This window comes from Microcaecilia unicolor, chromosome 2 (assembly GCF_901765095.1).
Source record: "Microcaecilia unicolor chromosome 2, aMicUni1.1, whole genome shotgun sequence".
NCBI classification, from domain to species: Eukaryota; Metazoa; Chordata; class Amphibia; order Gymnophiona; family Siphonopidae; genus Microcaecilia; species Microcaecilia unicolor.
This window is the reverse complement of record NC_044032.1, coordinates 116658947-116684817: the sequence shown is the minus strand read 5'-3', so window position 1 is coordinate 116684817 and position 25871 is coordinate 116658947. Positions and strand designations below refer to the sequence as shown.

Genomic DNA, 25871 nt, shown 5'->3' with positions numbered 1-25871 from the left:
GGAAATAAGTATTTGATCCCCCACCAACCAGTAAGAGATCTGGCCCCTACAGACCAGGTAGATGCTCCAAATCAACTCGTTACCTGCATGACAGACAGCTGTCGGCAATGGTCACCTGTATGAAAGACACCTGTCCACAGACTCAGTGAATCAGTCAGACTCTAACCTCTACAAAATGGCCAAGAGCAAGGAGCTGTCTAAGGATGTCAGGGACAAGATCATACACCTGCACAAGGCTGGAATGGGCTACAAAACCATCAGACGCTGGGCGAGAAGGAGACAACTGTTGGTGCCATAGTAAGAAAATGGAAGAAGTACAAAATGACTGTCAATCGACAAAGATCTGGGGCTCCACGCAAAATCTCACCTCGTGGGGTATCCTTGATCATGAGGAAGGTTAGAAATCAGCCTACAACTACAAGGGGGGAACTTGTCAATGATCTCAAGGCAGCTGGGACCACTGTCACCACGAAAACCATTGGTAACACATTACGACATAACGGATTGCAATCCTGCAGTGCCCGCAAGGTCCCCCTGCTCCGGAAGGCACATGTGACGGCCCGTCTGAAGTTTGCCAGTGAACACCTGGATGATGCCGAGAGTGATTGGGAGAAGGTGCTGTGGTCAGATGAGACAAAAATTGAGCTCTTTGGCATGAACTCAACTCGCCGTGTTTGGAGGAAGAGAAATGCTGCCTATGACCCAAAGAACACCGTCCCCACTGTCAAGCATGGAGGTGGAAATGTTATGTTTTGGGGGTGTTTCTCTGCTAAGGGCACAGGACTACTTCACCGCATCAATGGGAGAATGGATGGGGCCATGTACCGTACAATTCTGAGTGACAACCTCCTTCCCTCCGCCAGGGCCTTAAAAATGGGTCGTGGCTGGGTCTTCCAGCACGACAATGACCCAAAACATACAGCCAAGGCAACAAAGGAGTGGCTCAGGAAGAAGCACATTAGGGTCATGGAGTGGCCTAGCCAGTCACCAGACCTTAATCCCATTGAAAACTTATGGAGGGAGCTGAAGCTGCGAGTTGCCAAGCGACAGCCCAGAACTCTTAATGATTTAGAGATGATCTGCAAAGAGGAGTGGACCAAAATTCCTCCTGACATGTGTGAAAACCTCATCATCAACTACAGAAGACGTCTGACCGCTGTGCTTGCCAACAAGGGTTTTGCCACCAAGTATTAGGTCTTGTTTGCCAGAGGGATTAAATACTTATTTCCCTCTGCAGAATGCAAATAAATTCATATACTTTCCACAATGTGATTTTCCGGATTTAATTTGTGATGTGCTATCTCTCACTGTTACCAATAACCTACCCTTCAATTATGGGCTGCTCATGTCTTTGTCAGTGGGCAAACTTACAAAATCAGCAAGGGATCAAATACTTATTTCCACCACTGTATGTCAGCTTTTGGAAATGTGCATCTGTGATATTTTGCATGTAAGTTTCAATTTTTCTAGTAACATAGTAGATGACGGCAGGAAAAGACCTGCACGGTCCATCCAGTCTGCCCAACAAGAAACTCTTATGTGCTACTTTTTGAGTATACCCTACTTTGATTTGTACCAGCCCCGTCTCCCACCACCGGCTCTGGCACAGACTGTGTAAGTCTGCCCAGCACTACCCCCGCCTCCCAACCACCAGTCCTACCTCCCACCACCAGCTCTGGCACAGACCGTATAAGTCTGCCCAGCATTATCCCCGCCCCCCCGGCTCTGCCACCCAATCTCGGCTAAGCTCCTGGGCCCCCTCTCAGGGCCTACCTTACAGTCACGGTGGTCCACTGGTAAGTTTGCTTATACCTGTGCAGCCGTTAAGTTCCAATAGCAAGACTGCCACTGAAGCTCATGAAAGCCATTTTAACTACAGAGACTGCAAGTGCACAGGAGGATTGCTCCTGTCCCTGTTCACCATGGCTGTAGGACAGGCACGGGAAGGCTGATATTACAAGGAGAGACTGAGCATTTTCAGTTGAGGGGGCTGGGGCACAGCTGGCTGCAGCAGGAATGTCAGATGCCCCTGGGGAGAGGGAGGGAAAGGAAGGAAGATTACAGGTACTGGAATATAAACCACCGGTTTATAACTCAAATTAACATATGTTCCTCTGGAAAAAAAAATGGGGTGAGGGAGAATGTTATCTGATTATATGTAGATGGGCTTATATTAGAGAGAAAAGGTACAGAGAAGGGTGGCGAAAATAAGCAGCTAGGGCTCTTTAGGTTGGAGAAAAGATGGCTGAGGGGGAGATATGATAGAGGTCTATAAAATGAGTGGAGTGGAACGGGTACATGTGAATTGATGGTTTACTCTTTCCAAAAATATCAGGACTAGGGGGCACACAATGAAGCTACAAAGTAGTAAATTTAAAACTAATCAGGGAAAATGTTTCTTCACTCAACGTGTAATTAAACGTAGTAAAAGCAGGTAGCTTAGCGAGGTTTAAATTAAAAAATTGGATGGTTCCTAAAGGAAAAGTCCATAGACCATTCTTAAAATGGACTTGGGGATAATCCACTTATTTCTAGGACAAGCAGAATAAAATATACTGTACCTTTTGGGATCTTGCCAGGTACTTGTAGCCTGGATTGGCCACTGTTGGAAACAGGATGCTGGGCTTGATGGACCATCGGGTCTGTCCCACTATGGCAATACTTATGTACTTACGTAACAGGTATGAATACATTTCATCTTGTTCTCCTGCTAGACTAAGCCAGATGAATGGGAGGTACAAAAGCAGTATGTCATGGGCCAGGGGAAGACAAGGCTTCCTGAATGAGAGCTCTACTAAAGGATACTTTCTCCATGGCCAGATCAACCTCGCAATGTTTTACAAAAGGAATGAAGATTTCACCAGGCTGCTGCCCTACAGATATCTTCTGAAGCAAGTGTGCCCACAAAGAATGGGTGGGCATAAGTCCCCAAAGCACTGCCAGAAGTCAAATTCCCTTTGCATGGACTCAAAGACAGTATCAGATTTCCAGAAGAGCACCCTTTAAACATTCAATCTATGGAGCTTCTGGGAAGAGAATAGTGATCCCCTATCAAAGGCTGGGAAACACCCCACCAGATTCACATAAAATGAGAGAACCACTTTTTGACAATGACAGGATTGTATGACGAGAGATCGTGTCATCTGCAAAGCACAAGAACAGCTTCCTGCAGAAGACCTGCAACTCAAACCCACCATGCTGAAAAAATGACAACCAAGGACACCAACTTTGACCCTTCAGAGCTTGCTTCTAAGGCTTGAATGGTGGTCCCACTAGGACAGAGTACCAAATGTGCTTCAAGACTACCAGAAATCACACCAAGGTGAGACATCAGAGCTATGGCTTGAACTTTCATGTGGCATGCCCTCTATTTCCCCCAAAGCTCAAAGAACTTGAGAGACTTAATTCCTGTTCTAGGCAAGACTGCAGGAAGTCCAGGATGGAGACCAGTTTGATTGCTAAGGGAAGAAATTGAGGTTGGCACACCACATATCAGACAAAAGCCAAGGATGCAGAATGTGTCCTACTGAAGAGGGCTTTAACTAGTATTGCTGCATGCTGAGTCTGACTTCTTGAGGTAACTTTCCAGTTTTGCCTTCATATCTGTTGTCGTGTGTTTTTCATGTGTAATCAAGGTGCAGTATTCTACTAGTGTGTAGTATTTACAGCCCTTTTTGGGGTTTTTTTTTTTTGTTTCACTAGGTTTTAGAGCCCGGTGTAATTACAGTGCTGCCTTTCCACACATAAGGTTGTAGCTCGTCCTGTCCTTGGAATTAGTGCTGTTATGGTTTGCTAAGGTTATGAGTGTGTTTTTGCACAAGTTTGTGTATTGTGTTTTGCAGTGGAGAGATGGTGTATTGGCCTTACTGAGGTGGCACCAAAACATCAGAAAGGGTTTTAGAGCCTAAATCACGACACACTACCTCTTGAAGGATCTACATATAGTCGTTAATAAAAGGAGCTCATTGTGAACACTATCCACCCTAAAAGGGTGTTTTGTGGCTCTACATGAGAATTGTGATATTATGATCCCTTGTTTCATATTGTTGACGGTCTGCATTTTCCATATGGGTGGTATATTGGTGTATAAGGGTTATGGTACAGTAAGGTTCTGAGTATGTTTTTGCACAAATTTGTGCATAGTGTTTTACAGTTGAGCGATTGTGGTTAGAATATGCTTTGAGCAACCACTTTATTCTTTGACATATGATACATATCTATTCTCCGAGGACAAGCAGGCTGCTTGTTCTCACGACTGGGTGACGTCCGCGGCAGCCCCCACCAACCGGAAAAAAGCTTCGCGGGACGGTCGGCACGCAGGGCACGCCCACCGCGCATGCGCGGCCGTCTTCCCGCCCGTGCGAGACCGCTCCCGCCAGTTCCTTTTTTTCCGCGTCTGGAGAGAGTCGTGCCTCGCCGCTCTCTCTGTTTCAGCCGCCGGATTTCGATCGCGTTTACGCGGATCGTGCTTTTTCTTTGTTTCACTTTGTTTAGTTACCGTCCGGTTTCTTTTTAAAAAAAAAAAAAGAAACCCTGCGCGTGTGGAGCACGCGCTCCCTTTTTCCCTCGCTTCCAGCGGGGACGCCGCGTTGCGGCCTAGTGGCCGCACGGTCGTTTTCCTTTTCGTGGTGTGATTTCAGCCACCATTGACGACTTTGACTTCGCCGACGCGATTTTTCCGTCGATGTCCTCAAGGGTCCCGAGTGGATTTAAGAAGTGTGGTCGCTGCGGCCGGCCGATCTCGCAGACCGACACCCACGCTTGGTGCCTCCAGTGCCTCGGGCCGGAGCACAATATCAAGTCGTGTTCCCTGTGTCTCGGTCTCCGGAAACGGATTCAGGTTGCGAGGCAAGTTCTGCGGGACCGTCTTTTTGGAACTTGCGCCGGCCCCTCGACGTCGACCTCGACGGCATCGGTATCGACGCCCGGTCCTTCGGTACCGGTATCGATGCCCGAGACATCGGCACCGATGGCATCGACCCCAGGAGAACAGGTCCCGTCGGCCCGCCGGTCCGCTGGCGAGGGTAGAGGTGAGCGGCCGCGTGGGCAGTCGGCCCCGGTCACTCCCTCAGCCCGTGGCCCTCGGGACCGAACCCTGTCTGACCCGGCTCCCCGGGACCGAGGGGGATCGTCCTCCTCCTCCTCCATACCTCCCGGCACCGGTGACGCGCATCGGAAGAAAGACAAGAAGCGTCGTCACCGGTTGCCCTCGGTGCATCCGGACATCGGAGAGGAGGCGGCGCCGAAGCGTCATCGTCGAGAGGAGAGGTCCCCGTCGGTCGTGGAGGTACCGACGCGTCAGGGTTCCGGCACCTCGGTGCCGTCTCCTGGCCCCCATCAGCTTCTGGCACCGACACCCCTACCGGCCCCACCGCCTTTCCCGGCAGCGGGCCTGGACGAGTGCCTCAGAGCCATCCTTCCGGGGATCCTGGAAGGGCTGATGCGCCAGGCTGTGCCGGCGCCGGGGGTGCTTGCGCCCTCGGCGCCGATGTCTGTGGCGCCGGTGAGCTCTAGCCCGGCGCCGGGGCCGTCGACACCGCCGCCGCGCCGGTCTCGACCGCCACGCAGGTGGAGTCGACGTCGATGGAGGGAGCTCCGTCCCCGCCGGCGCGGGAGTCCACCGCTCGACGACACCGAGACCTCGGTGCCTCGACGTCGAGCCGGGCCCGGTTCAGGACTCAGCTACATGAGCTTATGTCCGATACCGAGGATGAGGACTCGTGGGGGGAAGAGGAGGACCCTAGATATTTCTCCTCAGAGGAGTCTACGGGCCTTCCCTCGGACCCCACGCCTTCACCGGAGAGGAAGCTCTCACCCCCCGAGAGCCTCTCCTTTGCCTCCTTTGTGCGGGATATGTCTATCAGCATTCCCTTCCCCGTGGTCTCTGTGGAAGAGCCGAGGGCCGAGATGCTCGAGGTCCTCGACTATCCATCGCCACCTAGAGAGTCCTCCACGGTGCCGCTGCACAATGTCCTCAAGGAGACACTGCTTCGGAACTGGGTGCGACCGTTAACTAACCCCACCATTCCCAAGAAAGCAGAGTCCCAATACAGGATCCACTCCGACCCAGAGTTAATGCGGCCCCAATTGCCCCATGACTCGGCGGTCGTGGATTCTGCTCTCAAGAGGGCACGGAGTTCGAGGGATACCGCCTCGGCGCCCCTGGGGCGGGAGTCTCGCACTCTGGACTCGTTTGGGAGGAAGGCCTACCAATCCTCCATGCTCGTGACCCGCATCCAGTCATACCTGCTCTATATGAGCATTCACATGCGGACCTATGTGCAACAACTGGCGGACCTGGTCGAGAAGCTCCCGCCGGAGCAGTCCAGGCCTTATCAGGAGGTGGTCAGGCAGCTGAAGGCGTGCAGAAAGTTCCTGTCCAGGGGTATCTATGACACCTGTGACGTGGCATCTCGTGCTGCGGCCCAAGGTATAGTGATGCGCAGGCTCTCATGGCTGCGTGCCTCTGACCTGGACAACCGCACCCAGCAGAGACTGGCCGACGTCCCTTGCCGGGGGGATAACATTTTTGGTGAGAAGGTCGAGCAGATGGTGGACCAACTGCATCAGCGGGAAACCGCTCTCGACAAGCTCTCCCACCGGGCGCCTTCAGCATCCACCTCAGCAGGTGGACGTTTTTCCCGGGCCCGGCAGGCTGCACCCTATTCTTTTGCAAAGCGTAGGTACAACCAGCCGGCCCGAAGGCCTCGTCAGGCACAGGGACAGCCCCAGCGCGCTCGTTCCCGTCAACAGCGTGCGCCTAAGCAGCCCCCTGCGCCTCCACAGCAAAAGCCAGGGACGGGCTTTTGACTGGATCCACGGGAACATAGCCGCCCTCAAAGTGTCCGTACCGGACGATCTGCCGGTCGGGGGGAGGTTAAAATATTTTCACCAAAGGTGGCCTCTCATAACCTCCGACCAGTGGGTTCTCCAAATAGTGCGGTGCGGATACGCCCTGAATTTGACCTCCCTGCCTCCAAATTGTCCTCCGGGAGCTCAATCCTTCAGCTCCCATCAGAAGCAGGTACTTGCAGAGGAACTCTCCGCCCTTCTCAGCGCCAATGCGGTCGAGCCCGTACCACCCGGGCAGGAAGGGCAGGGATTCTATTCCAGGTACTTCCTTGTGGAAAAGAAAACAGGGGGGATGCGTCCCATCCTAGACCTGAGAGGCCTGAACAAATTCCTGGTCAAAGAAAAGTTCAGGATGCTTTCCTTGGGCACCCTTCTGCCAATGATTCAGAAAACGATTGGCTATGTTCCCTGGATTTAAAGGATGCATATACTCACATCCCGATACTGCCAGCTCACAGACAGTATCTCAGATTCCGCCTGGGCGCACGACACTTTCAGTACTGTGTGCTGCCCTTTGGGCTCGCCTCCGCCCCACGAGTGTTTACAAAGTGCCTCGTGGTGGTGGCGGCGTACCTACGCAGGCTGGGAGTGCACGTGTTCCCATATCTCGACGATTGGCTGGTCAAGAACACCTCGGAGGCAGGAGCCCTCCGGTCCATGCAGTGCACTATTCAACTCCTGGAGCTGCTGGGGTTTGTGATAAATTACCCAAAGTCCCATCTCCAGCCCACCCAGTCTCTGGAATTCATAGGAGCTCTGCTGAATACCCAGACGGCTCAGGCCTTCCTTCCCGAAGCGAGGGCCAACAACCTCCTGTCCCTCGCTTCGCAGACCAGAGCGTCTCAGCAGGTCACAGCTCGGCAGATGTTGAGACTTCTGGGTCATATGGCCTCCACAGTCCATGTGACTCCCATGGCTCGTCTTCACATGAGATCTGCTCAATGGACCCTAGCTTCCCAGTGGTTCCAAGCCACCGGGAATCTAGAAGATGTCATCCGCCTCTCCACCAGTTGCTGCACTTCACTGCTCTGGTGGACCATCCGGACCAATTTGACCCTGGGACGTCCATTCCAAATTCCGCAGCCCACGAAAGTGCTGACGACGGATGCATCTCGCCTGGGGTGGGGAGCTCATGTCGATGGGCTTCACACCCAGGGTCTGTGGTCCCTCCAGGAAAAGGATCTGCAGATCAACCTCCTGGAGCTCCGAGCGATCTGGAACGCACTGAAGGCTTTCAGAGATCGGCTGTCCTACCAAATTATCCAAATTCGGACAGACAATCAGGTTGCAATGTATTACGTCAACAAGCAGGGGGGCACCGGATCTCGCCCCCTGTGTCAGGAAGCCGTTGGGCGTGCCGGTTTGGCATGCTCCTCCAAGCCACGTACCTGGCAGGCGTAAACAACAGTCTGGCCGACAGACTGAGCAGAGTCATGCAACCGCACGAGTGGTCGCTCCATTCCAGAGTGGTACGCAAGATCTTCCGAGAGTGGGGCACCCCCTCGGTGGATCTTTTCGCCTCTCAGACCAACCACAAGCTGCCTCTGTTCTGTTCCAGACTTCAGACACACGGCAGGCTAGCGTCAGATGCCTTTCTCCTTCATTGGGGGACCGGCCTCCTGTATGCTTATCCTCCCATACCTTTGGTGGGGAAGACCTTACTGAAGCTCAAGCAAGACCGCGGCACCATGATTCTGATAGCGCCCTTTTGGCCCCGTCAGATCTGGTTCCCTCTTCTTCTGGAGTTGTCCTCAGAAGAACCGTGGAGATTGGAGTGTTTTCCGACTCTCATTTCGCAGAACGACGGAGCGTTGCTGCACCCCAACCTTCAATCCCTGGCTCTCACGGCCTGGATGTTGAGGGCGTAGACTTCGCTGCGTTGGGTCTGTCTGAGGGTGTCTCCCGGGTCTTGCTTGCCTCTAGGAAGGATTCCACTAAAAAGAGTTACTTTTTCAAGTGGAGGAGGTTTGTCGTTTGGTGTGAGAGCAAGGCCCTAGAACCTCGTTCTTGCCCTGCACAGAACCTGCTTGAATACCTTCTGCACTTATCAGAGTCTGGCCTCAAGACCAACTCAGTAAGGAATCACCTTAGTGCGATTAGTGCTTACCATTATCGTGTGGAAGGTAAAGCCATCTCTGGAGAGCCTTTAGTCGTTCGATTCATGCGAGGCTTGCTTTTGTCAAAGCCCCCTATCAAGCCTCCTACAGTGTCATGGGATCTCAACGTCGTCCTCACCCAGCTGATGAAACCTCCTTTTGAGCCACTGAATTCCTGCCATCTGAAGTACTTGACCTGGAAGGTCATTTTCTTGGTGGCAGTTACTTCAGCTCGTAGGGTCAGTGAGCTTCAAGCCCTGGTAGCTCATGCTCCGTATACCAAATTTCATCACAACAGAGTAGTGCTCCGCACCCACCCAAAGTTCCTGCCGAAGATGGTGTCGGAGTTCCATCTTAACCAGTCAATTGTCTTGCCAACATTCTTCCCCAGGCCGCATACCCGCCCTGCTGAACGTCAGTTGCACACATTGGACTGCAAGAGAGCATTGGCCTTCTACTTGGAGCGGACACAGCCCCACAGACAGTCCGCCCAATTGTTTGTTTCTTTCGACCCCAACAGGCTAGGGGTCGCTGTCGGGAAACGCACCATCTCCAATTGGCTAGCAGATTGCATTTCCTTCACTTACGCCCAGGCTGGGCTGGCTCTTGAGGGTCATGTCACGGCTCATAGTGTTAGAGCCATGGCAGCGTCGGTGGCCCACTTGAAGTCAGCCACTATTGAAGAGATTTGCAAGGCTGCGACGTGGTCATCTGTCCACACATTCACATCACATTACTGCCTCCAGCAGGATACCCGACGCGACAGTCGGTTCGGGCAGTCGGTGCTGCAGAATCTGTTTGGGGTGTAAATCCAACTCCACCCTCCAGGACCCGAATTTATTCTGGTCAGGCTGCACTCTGTTAGTTGTTCTTCGTAGGTCAATTTTCTGTTATACCCTCGCCGTTGCGAGGTTCAATTGACCTGGGTTCTTGTTTTGAGTGAGCCTGAGAGCTAGGGATACCCCAGTCGTGAGAACAAGCAGCCTGCTTGTCCTCGGAGAAAGTGAATGATACATACCTGTAGCAGGTGTTCTCCGAGGACAGCAGGCTGATTGTTCTCACCTACCCTCCCTCCTCCCCTTTGGAGTTGTGTGTTTCATCTTTTGCTAGTCATTCAACTGGCGGGAGCGGTCGCGCACGGGCGGGAAGACGGCCGCGCATGCGCGGTGGGCGTGCCCTGCGTGCCGACCGTCCCGCGAAGCTTTTTTCCGGTTGGTGGGGGCTGCCGCGGACGTCACCCAGTCGTGAGAACAATCAGCCTGCTGTCCTCGGAGAACACCTGCTACAGGTATGTATCATTCACTATATCTAAATTTAATAAAAGGTATTAATTGTGACTTTTATTTTTATTTATTTATTTTTTCTGTGTGTTATCAGACAATTATGGATTTAAGCTCCACCCCTAACCCCGCCCCCTTTAGCCTCCCCAAACAGTTGGGCCACCGACCGCCTATGAAGTCGTCCCATTCCCTTTATCATTTTCGTCGCTGTTCTGTGTACCTTTTCTAATTCCACTATATCTTTTTTGAGATGCGGTGGCCAGAATTGAACACAATATTAGAGGTGCGGTCACACCGTGGAGAGAAACATCTTCAATTTTGTTTTCCATTCCTTTCCTAATAATACCTAACATTCTATTTGCTTTCTTAGCTGCCGCCGCCACCGCACACTGAACATTAGCATGTACTAAATCTATTAGCTCATCTTAGTAAGAGGATCTCTAATTGTATGCTAATTTAATACATGCAGAACTTGGATTGTAATCTGTGGGAGCCTATCGGACATATGCATACAAAGGATTTGTGATTAAATGCATCTTCCTGTGTGCATGCCCAAACAAGAATGAGTGTCTGCACACACCAGCACCTATTTTTCTGTGTGGAAAGACCAGCTGTGCAAAAATATTTTGCACATAAAACGTTTGCAAGGCTAATGCTTAGAAGAACAGGTGCTGACATTTTAATTTTTGTTCGGACATGTGCATGTGATCTGGTACCTCCCACTAGTCTTATAACTTTGCAGGCAGTTCTTTGCAGAAGAAAACCAAACTGGCAGCTAAATCATCTACACTGTCCCAGACCTGACAAAAAATTTCTCACGTGCTCATGTCAAAAGCCACTGTTCCCTTCTCTTCATATAGTGAAATACTTCAATGCCTTTTACCATACATTTAAATACAGTGTGTGGCCATGTCTTCTGCACATTTGTACTCAATCCCCCTCTCTCTTGCTCGGCCAGTAACTTGCAGGTATAACTCATGGTAACTGCGCAGTTAGGCTTTCTGCTTTAGCCACAGAATGCCTAGGTCAGTGGTTCCTAAACCTGGTCCAGGAGGCATCCCAGCCAGTCGGGTTTTCAGGATATCCACAATGAATATTCATGAAGAGATTTGTATGCACTGCCTCCACCTCATGCAAATCTATCTCATGAATATTAGTTATGGATACCCTGAAAACTTGAGTGGCTGGAGTGCCTCTGGATCAGGTTTGGGGAACCACTGACCTAGGCTGTGAAAGTGAATAGGTGGTTGGTTATCTTATGCCTATTAATAAAGGCCAATCAAAAAGCACCCATAGAATAACATAGTCTGGCATAAATAATATTTTAAATAAGGACCATCAGCAGAGAAGTTTGCCTGTATCTAGATCTGCTCTTGGCTATTCTAAAAAATCATTCATCAGTTCAATCAGCTTAGAATATGTTCATCAAAATGTTAATAAAATATTAATACTTATAACTTAATTTGAGTTTAGCCAATGTACACTGAAGTATTACGAAGTCTGCGGAGTCTGAAGAAACTACTCAGCAGAGCTGAAAGGCTGATACATGTCAGTTCAGCTCCAACACAATCAAGTTTCAGGATGTACTCTGCCTCAGGAGAAAAAAAAATGTCCATAATTCAAAGTATAAAGTGGTTGCTCACACTCAGCTGAAATCTCAGCAGTTTTCTAAACCAAGACTTTTTAATTTGAGTTATGGACTGAATTCAGATTTAGACATAGACACAGTTGTCTAGAGTACCAGATTTTGAAGGCACCAAATACCAGACCAGAGAGGAGCCTACCACTGAGTACTTTATGATATGTGTATGTGTTACTTCAGAAGATTGGCAATGTGGCCTTTCTTTGCTCCTCTTTTGACTATCTAATCTTAGGCATTTGTGACATGTTCACTCCAGTCTGTGAGATTTGCTTTCTGGTCTTCCTTGTGGACACTGAAATCTTAAATACAGTCTTGTGGAAATAAAGTTTTGACTGTACATTCAGTTAATAGTGGAATCATGATAAATAAAAGGGACTATTCAGTGTGACTTCAGTTCAACACCCCTCTCTATCCCTCAAGCTAGAGTTGACATATATGTTTTAATGTGTTTTAATATGTAATATGTACCAGATTTTGAAGGCACCAAATACCAGACCAGAGAGGAGCCTACCACTGAGTACTTTATGATATGTGTATGTGTTACTTCAGAAGATTGGCAATGTGGCCTTTCTTTGCTCCTCTTTTGACTATCTAATCTTAGGCATTTGTGACATGTTCACTCCAGTCTGTGAGATTTGCTTTCTGGTCTTCCTTGTGGACACTGAAATCTTAAATACAGTCTTGTGGAAATAAAGTTTTGACTGTACATTCAGTTAATAGTGGAATCATGATAAATAAAAGGGACTATTCAGTGTGACTTCAGTTCAACACCCCTCTCTATCCCTCAAGCTAGAGTTGACATATATGTTTTAATGTGTTTTAATATGTAAGTAATATAGTAAAACACTCTCTTTAAAAATAAACTCTTGTACACTGAAATGTAAGTAATGGAGCCAGTTGCTTGCTGAGTGTTTGTTTTCATATGGCTTCTGTGAGTCAATCTGCATATGTTTGCATATGTTTTGGATCCTGTTTCAAAGTTATCCTCAGTATTTCTTTGTATTTATTTTTAGTGGATGGATTTCTTCTCTTACTGCTCTTAACAAAAGTATCCCTGTTGGAATTATGTTGATAGTCATAGCAGCCCTTTTCACTGCATCTGCTGTCATTTCACTAGTAATGTTTAAAAAGGTAAGCTGTTATCTTTGTTGAAGAGAAATATTGTTAGATTCAGAAAAACTGCCTTTTGTTACAAGTTTATGGAATCTTAAAAAATTAACAGTGGCTTCATTTTACTCTTATATAAAGACTGGACTCATTTCATTGCTCCACTGGTGTTTTCTTTGTGATACAACTGTTCACTGGTAAATTAAAAAAAAAAAAAAAAGACCAAGCATGCCATTTCACATTTTAAACACTGCATTAAATGCTTTCTTTTTTTTTAATAGTGTTCATTCACTGGTGTAAAACTGATGTAGGCATAGTTGAAATAAATTAACTCAAGTCATCTGACTTCAGATAGCAGGATCTTTGTTTTAGAGTAGTGTCTTTCCATGCTGTAGACTGAGTGATAATCATGTGGCTCACACTGCAGCGCTTTTATTCAATTGTGGAAGTCCAGGATATTTTGATTATGGCTGTGATGAATTGGGCAATTAAATGATTTGTATTTGTATGTTATATACTTCCTTAAAATTTTCAGAAGACTATTTTAATGTCACTGGAGTTTGAATAGAGGAATTTATTAATGTGCTAATTATCTCACACTTCTGCTTTGTATTTTTATTTGTAAATTTGGATATAATATTTGTAAAGTGGTATTTTAAATCAAGAAACTAAATATTCTAATGTTTTAAATGTGGTGCAGCCCAATAAGTATGATTTGGGGACAACTCAGTGTCTTCTGGTCATGGCATGTTTGATTTTTTTTTTTTTTTGGGCCAGATCACCTTGTGCCATCATATGTCTTGTAATCAGTCTTACCAGCACACACAGAAAATGATGAGGTGCTGAAGTGCAGTTTTTGATTTTGGAATCAACAGTTTTAATGTGCAAAGGATTATATGAGAGAATGCAAAATTGGTAGTATATCTTGATTATAGAATGTTTCATATGTGGTTTTTTGGTGTAGAATTGATGGCTTTAACGAATCCCCCCCCCCCCCCCCCCCCATTTTTTTTTTCTTTCATTTGTTCTTTTGCAGGTACATGGGTTGTACCGCACTACTGGTGCTAGTTTTGAGAAAGCCCAGCAAGAGTTTGCAACGGGTGTGATGTCTAATAAAACTGTACAGACTGCAGCAGCAAATGCAGCTTCAACAGCAGCAACCAGTGCAGCCCAAAATGCTTTCAAAGGCAACCAAATATAAAGGAATGATCGACTTCAGGCACTTCTTCCATCATTGTTACATCCCTATAATTGTACTTTATTTCTCCAATTATGCAGTACACTCTACAGACTTCTCTTCAGAATACACACAGCATGTATGTTTGCCCTTTTAATTACCTGTGCATGGGCTAATGCAGACTATTTGTTCCTTTGCATTTTCTTTATTTCTTTTACCTAGAAAGGTTTTGATGCACTTTTTTCCGGGACAAAAATATTAAATACCTGCGGTACATAAAATTCTCCATAATTTTCAGAGAATCACTTCGTTTCAGTGGAGTTATTTTATCAGCAAAACTGAACTTCATATCATCTGATTTGTTGAGTTGAATAATTAGGTCAGTTTGTAATACAAGGTTGTTCTGGAAACCTTCGTTTTGGATGTTAGAATATTTTTAAGAACAAGTCATCACTTCCTGCTTACTTATAAGCTGCTTTCCTGTTTGTTGGTTAAGTAGGTTGATGGTTTATGAAAGTTAATAAGGATAGCTGCTGTTTGTGCTGCTTACACAGCTTGTGAATGACCTCATGCAAATATAAGATAAGGATACCAGACAATTATGTAGATTCACGTTATTTGTTATACCTTTCCTTTTTTAATTAGGTCTTTTTGGTATAAAGCTACAAGTCAGTATAAAATCGAATGAATTATTTAAGCAATCATTGTTTTAGTACAGAATTTTTCTGCACTGCTTGTTTTCTAATTTAGAGACCCTTTTACTAAAGCTTAGCGTGCACTTGTTGCCAGTGGCTCTTAAGTATAAGGTAGGATGTGCAGCATTTTAGTGCATGCTAATTCCATTAGCGTTCACTTAGCTCTAGTAAAAGGGCCCCTTAGTTCTGTTTTGTTATGTTAATAGCATAAGTCTTGTTTCATGATTCCGAAATTACTTTGGTACATAAACATTCTCACTGATAGAATGTGTGATGCAATATTTGACACTTGAAAGTTTATTCTCAGTATTTGTCTTTGAGAGAAAATTCATGAACTTACTACTCATAAGACCTAAGTTGAAATTTAGTTATTAAAACATTTTTTTTAATTGGAGTAAAACAGCTATTTTATTTGAGAAGGCAAAAATAATTTGATTTTAGTCATTGATCGCCAAACAAAAAATAAGACACCTAGAGCAAAAATATCTACTTTGAAAATGCTGTTCCTAGTAGTTAAGAGCATTTGTGACATCTGTACTGGTTCTTTTAAAAAATCAATCTTCTCATGTGCCCCGTATTCAGTAAGGTGTGTCTTTTTTTTTTTTTTTCTCCTATGTTGTGACTAGCAAAATATCCTTTGGAAATACAAAAGTGTGCTTGGATTTTCACTTTTTTTTTTGTTTGTTTGATCTTAATAGTGGAAATTTGGTATTGGTGCTGTTATGAAATATTTCAACTGCAATTTTTAAAAAAGCACCTATAGAAATAAAATTGAGCACTAAAAATGAAACTGAAATTAAAAGAGCGATCTTTCACTGGTAGGGCTGTGCCAACCTGTGCAAGTAATCCCCATTTTGATTCATAGCTTGAATAATTCTTTGGATCTAGTGGGATAGATAACACTGCAGAAGCAATACTCAGCCCCTTGGCAAGGGAATCTCGGGTATCTTTTGAAGCCTGTTTGGTCATTGTGTCTCTCATCTGACAGAATCTAAGTAAGGATTTTTTTTTACAAGTCTTTTATCAAGTCACACCATTAGCTCATCAAAAAATGGCATGGGAGCCTCACTAGTTTTGTGGTGGAGAGTAAGGCAGGAACAGGCCCTGGTTAAGAAACTATCAGACTGCAAGCCCCTTTTTTTTCCAGCAGTTTTCTACTGCTCCTGTGGGCTTCATTTGGAACCTGCTTTCTTTTGAATAAATGGTGCCATGAGCCTTCATTTGTAACTTCCCAGGCATGATTTCCTTTGTTTTATAGTATCCTCGCATATAGCCTTACCATACCAGCAACATTCTTTGATTAGGGCCACAGACTATAGTTCCCACTGGAACATATTAATATAATCTGAGTTTGGCCAGTAGGTTTCACCATTGAACGACAGATGAGATCTTCTCTTGCACCTAGAGGCTGCGAACATTGCTTCTGCAACCTCCTCAGCTGGCCTGAGGAGCAGAGTCCTTGGCTACTGAGCCCCACAGCAAGTCCCAAATGCTACATTTAATCTTCCATAATTTCAATCACAGCGTGTTTAGTAATGTGAAAGCACTCCTGTAACCTGTGCAGTGGAATTTTATTGCTATGCTTTGTTTGCTAAGTCCCCCCCCCCCCCCCACCGCCCTGAAAAGTGTGTGTTGTATTTAACAGTTGTATTAATGCTTTAGCTTTATAACTTTGTGTATCACTTTAAAAGTAGTGTTAATTTCTAATTTTTACAGAATCTTTAAGCCTCACTGTGGCATTTTATACATGATTTTTTTTTTAACATGCTTCAGCCTTCAAGTATCATTACTAGGGGGTGATTGATTTTAATTTAACAGTTAAGAGGCCATATTAGAAGCAGCTACATGTGTAAATGATGATGTCGGTCATTACTTACACGTGTAGATGACCTGGATACAGATATTTCAAGAGGATGTAATTTGAGCAGGCCGAAAGAGTATATGTAGCTCCCATTTTATAGTAGGACTGTATACACAGTCTAATACATTTCTATAGTGGTTTTTCAACTGCTCTAAGGTACACACAAATGCGAGCTACCTCCTCGTTGGACCTACGGCATCCACCAGCGGTTCAGGGGGGCAGTTTTGTTAACTTCTATGGTGCCTAATTACATCACAGGGATTCATTAAAAATCTTTTCTCTGTTCCCTAATTGGTTCATTGCACTTGCAGGCCTTTAAAATGCAGCACAGACACATGCAATTTGCAGAATCAGCTCTGTGTGTAAAGCCTTGAGTATGCCGCTCTTTATCAGCCCATGTAAGTTTCTAGAAGGAATGCTCCAGCCACATGTGCTAGCAAATACACGCGCACTACTGTACATCTGTACACATATTTGAGAGCCTTTTGTAAAATATTGAACGAAATATGAATGTCCTTATGTAGACATCCTATTTCCCATATAAATCCCATATGCAAAATGGGGCTTCACATCATGATTTTCAGAAATAACTGGAATGAAATTGCAAGCATGATATAGTATTCATGTTCACTGTGCTGTGTATTAAAACATTAAACCTCAATTTCTAATTTTGCTTTGCCCTGGAACTTGAGTTTAAATACCTCTTGCAGTTACTGTGGTAGTGCCCGTTATGTGCATGACTGATGTAAAAACCAGGATATCTGCTCAGTGACCTGTCCAGCACTTGCAGAGTCTTGGGACAAGGTACAAAACCAATGGCTATGTGACCACAGTGCAGCTTTCAAGTGCTGCTGGGCTACACAGTCTCACAGATTGCTACATAACAGGGAATGCTGCTTCTGGGGTCTGAGGAGAGAGGGAAGCTGCCAAATTCCACAGCAACCCTAACAATTATCCACCACAAGGTGGGTCTACTTGCTCCAATTGAGGGTGGGCAGCAAGGATTGATTTAAAAAAAGAGGGCTAGAATTGCTCCTTTCATTTTCTGTGTTATTCCACCACATTGCTGTTTCACAATTCTCCCACTCCTTCCTGTAGCATTAGCTGGCTAGTCTTTAAAAAAAAAAAATGAAAGTTAAAAATAAATGTAAAATATGGAACTTGGTAGGTAGAGAACAATACCCCATTGGCGCTGGCTTATTGTATACTACTGTGGGCCACACTGTTGTGACTGTGGTGCTGCCCACAAAGTAGGTGCATAAGCATGTTGATTTTGCAGGCCAAGTGATCACAGTGGGTATAGATCACCAGTGAGGAAAAACTTTATGGTTGGTTGGACTGAGAGCTGGTCAGTGGATGGGTTTATCCCAAGGCATGTGATGAAGGTATGGGTACCTACATGGGGGGATGCAAGATAGAAGGGAAAAAAAACTTTTTTTCTCAATATTTTGGCAGAGTTCTGGAAAAAAACATGAAGAAACCCCTACGGTAAGCCAAATCACACAAGAAAGAAGTAGAGAATGACCAAATGACTTCCTGTCAAACAGATGGAGGATTAACATGGTTTTATTGAGAATTATGCAGTGGCCAAGACGTTTACACACACTCTTACTTAGGAACCGTTTTCTTCAGTGTTTTGTGAGCATTACTATACAAGAAAAGTATGGTGCCAGCATACAGACATTATTGGGGACACTGACTAAGGATTCTTCTGGCAATGGCTGGGGTCTGTTTGGCCCTAGCAAGGCAGTAAACCAATCAACAGCCGTGAGTCAAACTGAGGTCCATTGAGCCCAGTATATTTTCTCCAACAGTCGCCAGTCCAGGCCACAAATCCCTGACAGATCCCACAAAAAACTTCTGTTTCTCATAATTATTTTTTTTTGTTACATTTGTACCCTGCGCTTTCCCACTCATGGCAGGCTCAATGCGGCTTACATTGGGCAATGGAGGGTTAAGTGACTTGCCCAGAGTCACAAGGAGCTGCCTGTGCCTGAAGTGGGAATCGAACTCCGTTCCTCAGTTCCCAAGTCCACCACCCTAACCACTAGGCCACTCCTCCACTATTTCCAGGGGTGAACAAGGGTCCTCACCAACCTACCTGCCTAATAATTTTTATAGACTTTTCTTCTAGGAACTTGTCCAGTTCTTGTTTGACTCTCTTTGTTGGTTGCCTTGACCATATCTTCCACCAAAGTGCTACGGGTATGGTCCAATAATGCAAAACAGTAAAATAACAATAGCCAATTGAAGTATACTACTGTAACAGTAAGACTCAAATCAAAAGTAACATATAACACATTAAACATAATAAATAGAAATTATACCAGAAAACATAGAGGCGGGAGAGTTGAGAGGAGGCTGAGGAAGCAGAGGCCTCTTCAGTGCTCCCACCACTATACTATCCATAGTACTTCACTGCACTCTACACCTCACCCTCTGTTCCTCCATCCCACTCCACCTGTCCTTGGCTTACCAACTGTGCCACCCCTGGAGAAATTGGACCATGATCAAGAGGGTGGTGGTCATTAAAGATTCAGTGGAGGAACGTGGTCCCTCACAGCAGCCCCCATTTCCTCCAACACATACTTACAATGCAACATCTCCAATGGCATCTGCAAGTGCAGCTCCACCTTGGTCAGATGATATAATCACTCAGTGTACTGGTGGAGGAGACTGGCCTGCTGCAGGAGGATGTGAAACACAAGCTAAGGGTCATTGAGGAATGTATGGAGAGGATGGATTGCAATGCAAGGCTCGGGCCAATGGCAGGCCCCTAGAGACCTTTTTGGCAGCCCTCATCATTCTGTTATTTTTTCCTGCTTTTCTTTGCCTTTGTAACCAAGCTTATGACAAAAGGGAAAGTGGATGAGAGGAATTTAGCAGTAGATGAAGAGAATGCATTTGGAAATACCTACTTCCTTGGATACCCTCAATAAAAAGTTTGAAGGCGGGCTGGTGGAGTAGATGTCATTGACACATACTGGTCGGCAGTGTCACGGCCTCACATAGCAAGATATTTGGCATCTCTCCTTCAGCTCATTTAGATACAAACTGGCCCTGACTTAAAAGTTAGTAAAGACCATTGCTCTAGTGCAAATGTTGGGTTCCATGATGAACCTAACATTTGCCTTAGAGCATTGCTGGCATCCTCTGGAAGCCCTCTGTGATCACTTGTGCTCCTGCTGTCCATGGGATGGCCTCCCTTCTTCCGTCAAGACCCATCCTTTCCCAAAACAACAGAATTATCTAGCACTGATGAAAGATTAACAATTAGCTTTTAAAGTTACAACTATATATGTATTGATAAATAGTTTCAAAAATGTTAACCAATTACCTGAGCTATCGTGTTCTTTTAGGAATGCACATGGGTTTTTATTTCCTAGGCTATGTTCCTGTGCTCTTTCACTGGTATACAGCCCCCAATCAGTGTATGAAATGATAGACTAATGGCCTAACCAATTCAGCTATAGGCCTACTTTCTCCAAGGTGGTCTCCCAGACCCTAGCAGCCACACTTTTATGTAGCCTCACCATGCCCACTTTCACTTCGCCCTGTGCTTAGAGTTATTAGGAAGCCAACTTCTGTTCCATCTATGTTGAGATGCCAAATTACTCATTTCTAGAAGGGATCGTTAGGACCAGTACTGCCTTTCTGACAAACCTATCATGAGATTATGAAATATGCTGCATGTGATTGATTAGGTAGACCGAGGTACTATACAGTCTAAGTCCTAAATCAGAATTGGCCTAAACTTCTCCCTACGTCACCTGGGTAACCTGGCAGCTTTGTCTATGAGGTCTGAAGTGCACAGCTAATATCCATTATTTAGATTCAGACTCTGATGTTTCTTGTAGTACCCAACCTGCACTGATGGCATACTGCAGATTTGCCCAAGGTGCAGTACAGAGCTGTAATTTGTTCAGTCAATATCCAGACAATATGACATGAGTATATTTACTGAGAGGCTAATCTACGTAGCCTTTGTAAGGCCTAAATATTCTGTTATGTACCCAGTACTAACTGCAGCTGCAGATTCCCTCTTGCCTATATATAGGCCATGTGAATTGGGTCCTACAGTAGGCTCCATTTCTCCTCTCCCCCAAACATACTGACCAATGGACAAAGTGGACACCATCCAGTTTATAAAAGGAAGTATTTATTTGCCAAACAAATGGGAAGCCATTACATTGATGTTTCAAAAGATACAAATGATGTATACTTTAGCCACAAATACCTGGCATGATCAGGGGTCCTCAGCCCATCCCAGTCAGGTTTTTAAGATATCCACAATGAATATGCATGATAGAGATTTGTATAGAAAGAGGTAATTTTTGCAAATGTGTCCTATGCATATTCATTGTAGGCATCCTTAAAATTTGACTGAGGTATTTAAACATGTCTGTCATCCCCTCTCTCTTGCCTTCCTTCCAGAGTACACATTTTGAGGTCTATAAGCCTGGCCCTATATGCTTTATCACAGAGACCACTGACCAGTTTGCAGCCGCCCTCTGGACAGACTTCATCCTGTTTATACTTTTTTGTAGGTGTGGTCTCCAGAATTGCACACAGTATTCTAAATGGGGCCTCACCAGACACTTATACAAGGGTGCTATCACTTTTTTTTTTTTTTCCTGCTGGTCATTCATCTTGCTATGCACCCGAGCATCCTTCTGGCTTTGACTGTCGCCTTTTCTACCTTAAACTCATCAGATGCAGTCACCCCCAAGTCCCACTCTTCTTTCATACACAGAAGTACTTTACCCCCCTATACTGTACCATGCCTTTGGATTTTTGTAAGGCAAGTGCATGAACCTGCATTTTGTAACATTAAACCTTAGTTGCCAGTTACTGGACCATTGTTTAAACTTCATTAGATCCTTCCTCTTGCTATCCATACTCTCTGGGGTGTCCACCCTATTACAGAGTTTGGTATCGTCCACAAAGAGACAAACTTGTGACCTGGCTTGGCCACTGTTTGGAAAAGAAGATACTGGGCTAGGTGGACCATTGGTCTGACCCATTATGGCTACTCTTATGCTATGTTCTTATGTACCTTAATTTCTGGTGGTCTAGTGGCCTAATCAGGGCAGGAGTGATTCCCTTTGAGACTTCTGCTGAAGGTTGTGGCAGCCACTTAGAGGTTGGAGATACTATAGGCAGGAGTGATTCACAGTTGTGGGGGGAGAAAGACAGAGAGGGGATGGACACAGCTGTTCCAGGGAGAGAGGGAGAGACACAGCCCAAAGTTTGTTTCAGCTGAAAATGCTTCACCATTTTTGGCCAAAACTGAAATGATGCCAAATAAAGATTTTGGATGGGTTTTGGTGCTGAAACTGAAATTTGGTCAGCCTCTGTACAGGAGAGCAGGTACAATTGTGCCTTTGGAAATTCTAAGATGCATATGTGCGACATGGTTGTGCTCACCCTTTGTCTTCCTTTGAGTACCACCCATCCTTCTCGCCATGATTTCACATGTTCCTCCACATCTGATCATTGGTTTCCTCATGTAATATAACAGGGCACTATGCCAGGGAGCCAGTGGTAGAGATTCAACATCTAGAAAAGAATAAGGCAGAGGACATGAAAACAACATCTCACTGTCACTGAGCAAGAAGAGGACATAGTAACATTGCTAGCACCCAACATTGAGCAGCAACATGTCTACTTCATGGCAGAGGCCTGTGGACTATACAGTGATGTTCAGGGTCTGAGAGTGACTGTGGGGGAGGGCATGAGTAACTTCAATTCAAGTCCTCGTTACAGAGCTCCAGAACCTGAACTGGATTCTTAACCATTCTGCTTCACCAGCTGGGTGGTGCTCCCATCAATACCTAGCACTCCATCATATACCTTAGTGCAGCCACTATTCCCATCCATCTTAAGTCCACCTTACCCCACCTCTGAGTATGGGTCAACTCAGCCTATTCAGCAATACCAGGTCTTCCCCAACTTCCTTGAGGAGTTCTGGGGTGGGTCAACGTATATAAGCCTATTAAGGAGAGACTCCAGTAGTTAGTGCATTGCAACACACATCTCCAGGCATCTCTCAGAATGTGAAGCCATGGGTGGGGGAAAGAATAAAGCATTGGAGAGGTCGCATATTTTCTCCCAGGACACAACAAGGGAGAATATCATAGGTGCACTTTACCCTCTGGATAACTTAGGCACACATATGGTACGGGAAATTTTGTTGTTGGATGCACCTTGGGCACAATGTTGCCATGATTCTACATTTGTAGAGAGGGGAATATATGTTAATTGGGCAACTTTTAATAAATATGTCACATGCACAAAAATGTTTGTATGTAGAAAATAATTGCAAAATTTTAATAAAATAAACTTTAAGCATTTCTAATGCAGAAATAATGAAAATTGTTTTCCAGATTATCTAGTTTTGATTTTAAAATGTGGTATCTTTAATCAAAGGCAAGTTTGATTTTTCCAGCTTTTCAGTCCTCCTTTTCTGCCCATCTATATCTTTAGCCTTTGTTTTAACTCCTCTTGTGATACAAACTGCTGCCTTACCAGAGAAATTGCATATCTGAGAGAGAACATTCCAAGGTGCATTCTAATCTTGCTGTCGTTCTCCTCAGTTCAAGGTTGGAAACCTCTAGGTGGTGTAGATCAAAAACCACCTTTATCTTTATAGCTAGAAAAATTCACAGGTTTTATTATCAACACCTGAGCTGTCTAACTGAATTAGAGGAAGTAGGCACCAAAATGGCTTTGGAATCAATTGGACTAGAAGTCACATGAACATTAACAGATGGTATAGACATTGCACCCAAAACAATCTTGATTTCTTCACTTGATAACATCTTATATTCTGGAGTCTCGTTTCTCTCCCCCAATATCCAAAACCACTTTGGAAAAAGTACCAGAGGGTTTACTGCAGGTAATGAAGGTGCTGAGTGGAGATAATACTAGGTGAGACCAAAAACTTGGATTCATCAATTAAGCCTGAACTTGTGAGAACCAAGTTTGCATTAGCTTGGGTGCTGGCCATTAATCTTTAATCTTTCAAGCATTCTACAACTCCACAAATTCAAATATTCTTTGCAAAACGCAGTCTCAGTGCCACCAAACTCCACTGGACTTCACAGATTCTAAATTGGCTTACAAGGTGCATGTGACTGCATGCTGGTACCACCTAAGCTTGTATTAGCCTTGGAGGGCACACCTTGATGATGTCAGCATTCCTCCAAGAACCGAAATCACCACATATTGGTAACTGGAACTTCTCTCAAGGATCCTCCACAATCAGACAGCTCCTTCCAGAAACTGTACTATCCTCTATTTTAGCAGCAAGTCCATTATTTTACTCGTCACTGAGGTCAGACTAACCAACTTGTGGAAGTAAGGAGGCAGCTATTAACTACTTGTGTGGAGTGGTGGCATATCTGCCTATCTTTAGTCCTCCAGAGCTATCTTACTCTAAGGAAACATAGAGAATGTCAATGGAGCATCCAAAACGTCTTAAGTTCCCTTAATACCCTTGGATATATTTATCACTTTGCTTTTAGTTTAGCTAGCCTCTCAAAGAGCACAATCTTCTGGAATTCAGTTGAGCTCTTCCTTCCATCCCTGCTTACCTGTTTTCCCCTGGTCCTATGTCCAGTTTAAACAACAAACAAATCAGAAAAGAATGCTCACACACAAAAAAGGAGAGGGGACCTGAAAGTAGAAAAAAAAATCATACATATTTTATTTCATAAGCAGTTTTCATGTAACCTGACATGACAACATGATCGATGTTGGTGAAGGATTAGAATGTAGAGTTTGCCTTTTTGCAGGTGATACTAAGGTCTCAGGGAAGGGACAGAATTCAGATCAGGGAAGAGCAGTCGCCAAACTGCACAGAGTAGTCCTTGGAGGTTCATGCGCTTAATCCCAGTTCCTAACTGCTCCTTGATCTTTCTTAGATCATTCTGAACTCTGTGCACTAGGTGGCCCATGTTACAGCATTACAGAGCCTTTCACCTCTAAGTCATTGGTTCAAACTCCTGCTAAGATTAATAAGGGCTATGTGTAATGAGATGGGGGTCTTAGTGTAATTGCAGGGTCCTTAACAGAAGTGTTCAGTTATCTGACAAGGATTGTAATGTTAATTCTATGTACTTCAACACTTGTGATAAGCATACAATTTAATTCTCTTCATTCTGTCTTCACTGGCAGGACAGTCCACCTCTGTTGCAGATCTTCATGTACAAAAAATACACTATTTCTCACTAACTCTTCCACAGTACTGCTCTTGAAAATACTGACAGTGTTCCCAGGACCAGTCCCTAAAGCAATTCAGTGGTCACTTGTCTTACAATGCAGGATTGATATAGGCAAAACAAAAATGTTACATATATTTAGTTTTTTGAAGGCTGATGTTTGTTAAAATATTTTATATTTAAATGATTTTGGTTATTGCTGAGTCACTGCAGTTTCACAGTACTAACAGGAACCATTTTGTTTTATTATAGCTATGTTAGTTTTGAATATACGGTTTAAACACTGGAATATCAACTGATGAAAACCTACCTGTAATTTAGGGCTCGGATTTATTTATTTTAAGAATGTCTGTATATTTTGTAAATGACTAATAATGCTCTGTCAACTTGGTGAATATCATTGTCTGTACAAACGTATTCATTCTTTCTCTGTTGCATGTCTGAGTAGTTAAAGATTTTGTATATTTATTGTATTAACAGAGTGACATAGAATAAAAGTATTGTTTACTGGATGTTTCATTTGTACAGCTTTATAAACGTACTTGCTGAAAGTAGGATGTCATGCTGGAGATCTGATTGATTTGTAGGAAATCAGTTCTGGAAAAAAATTATTTATGGACTGCAGTATAATTAAAATTCCCAAACTAAAATAAGACTAAACACCTATATTGACCTTACTATAGTAAAATATTAGACTATACTTAGACCTCTAAAGGAAGCGTTGACAATCTATACTAAACCTGAAAAATAGATTGGGAGGGGAGTAAGGGATTAAAATACAAATTAACACATGCGACCAGTTTTTCTTACATAAGTACGCAGCTGTGGAATACACTTCCAACCCACTTGAGAACGATCACCGAATTAAGTCATTTCCGCAAATCTCTGAAAACTCATCTCTTTAACAGAGCCTACCACGAAAACCCATAACCAACTATT

At 44.7% G+C, this 25871-nt stretch overlaps 1 protein-coding gene and 1 long non-coding RNA gene across 2 annotated transcripts in view; one reads left to right on the top strand and one right to left on the bottom strand.

Moving 5' to 3' along the window:
* SCAMP1 (secretory carrier membrane protein 1) overlaps positions 1–14695 on the top strand; it is a 144762-nt gene extending 130067 nt beyond the window's left edge. Inside the window, exons 8-9 of the mRNA XM_030193244.1 lie at positions 12884–13001; positions 14014–14695. Coding sequence (XP_030049104.1) covers positions 12884–13001; positions 14014–14178 — 283 coding nt within the window. The 3' untranslated portion in view covers positions 14179–14695. The remainder of the gene's footprint in view (positions 1–12883; positions 13002–14013) is intronic.
* Positions 7696–25438, bottom strand: LOC115463055. Its single transcript, XR_003940986.1, has 3 exons — positions 23980–25438; positions 19142–19147; positions 7696–7708 (listed from the first exon to the last, which is right to left on the bottom strand). It is a non-coding gene; the product is annotated as an uncharacterized LOC115463055 (long non-coding RNA).
* Between the last annotated feature and the right edge of the window lie 433 nt (positions 25439–25871).